General features: G+C 59.3%; 1 protein-coding gene across 2 annotated transcripts in view; it reads left to right on the forward strand.

Moving 5' to 3' along the window:
• Positions 1–442: 442 nt before the first annotated feature.
• The window catches only part of Cetn3 (centrin 3), a 14,065-nt gene continuing 13,777 nt past the window's right edge, over positions 443–730 (forward strand). The window contains exon 1 of one of the 2 annotated variants that reach the window (XM_010637177.3): positions 443–618. In XM_010637177.3, the coding sequence (XP_010635479.2) occupies positions 602–618 (17 nt within the window). In that variant the 5' untranslated portion in view covers positions 443–601. The remainder of the gene's footprint in view (positions 619–730) is intronic. The other variant, XM_010637178.3, reaches the window with a different exon arrangement.

Consider the following 730-nt stretch of genomic DNA (forward strand, 5'->3'; position numbering starts at 1 on the left):
GGTGAAAATGCACATCCACATTTGCTGAAATCAGAATGGAGAAAGCCGTATTTAAACCTGCATTTTAATCAAGCTTTCAAGAACACAGGCCATCCGGAAGTTTTTTTCGCGTTTCGCACACCTCGCTCCCCAGGTACTACTTCCTCCCCCAAGAGGAAGAGAAGCAGCAGTCAGGCCTCCCTCCCTCCCTCCCCGGAGCGTCTCCCGCAACCCGGCCTCCCGCCGCCACACGCCTGGGATCCTCCGCGCCCGCCATCCACGCTCCCACGCCGGGCCAGGAGGCTGGCGGCGCAAAGCATTCGGGGAGAAAAGCACCTGGCCAATCTAACGGGCCGAAGGGGCAGCCGGGGAGACGGGCGAAAGAGTTCTTTGATTGACGAGAAATTTGACCAATGAACACAGAGAACGAATGAAGCTTTTGCCCGAAGGGACGGAACGTTGGCAACCGTCAACCAATCCCGTTGAGAAGTTTCTGTCTTGTGGGTGGTCCTCGAGGCCGCAGTGGTCGTTTGCGTCTGTTGAACGGCTGGTGGGAGTCGCGCTGCGTTGGGTTAGGGGTGTGAAGTCGTTCTTGAACGGAACGTCTCTGCCCGAGGAGAAAATGAGTTTAGCTCTGAGGTCGGTAATAAAGAAGCGGCAGGGTTCTCCTCACCCCGGAGCGGGACTGGGGGCGGGCGTGTGTGGAAGGGAGGCCGTGTGCGGCCCGCGCGAGGACGGGGAGGGCGTGCGG

Source organism: Fukomys damarensis, unplaced genomic scaffold (genome assembly GCF_012274545.1).
Source record: "Fukomys damarensis isolate Sample0158 unplaced genomic scaffold, DMR_v1.0_HiC HiC_scaffold_3, whole genome shotgun sequence".
NCBI classification, from domain to species: domain Eukaryota; kingdom Metazoa; phylum Chordata; class Mammalia; order Rodentia; family Bathyergidae; genus Fukomys; species Fukomys damarensis.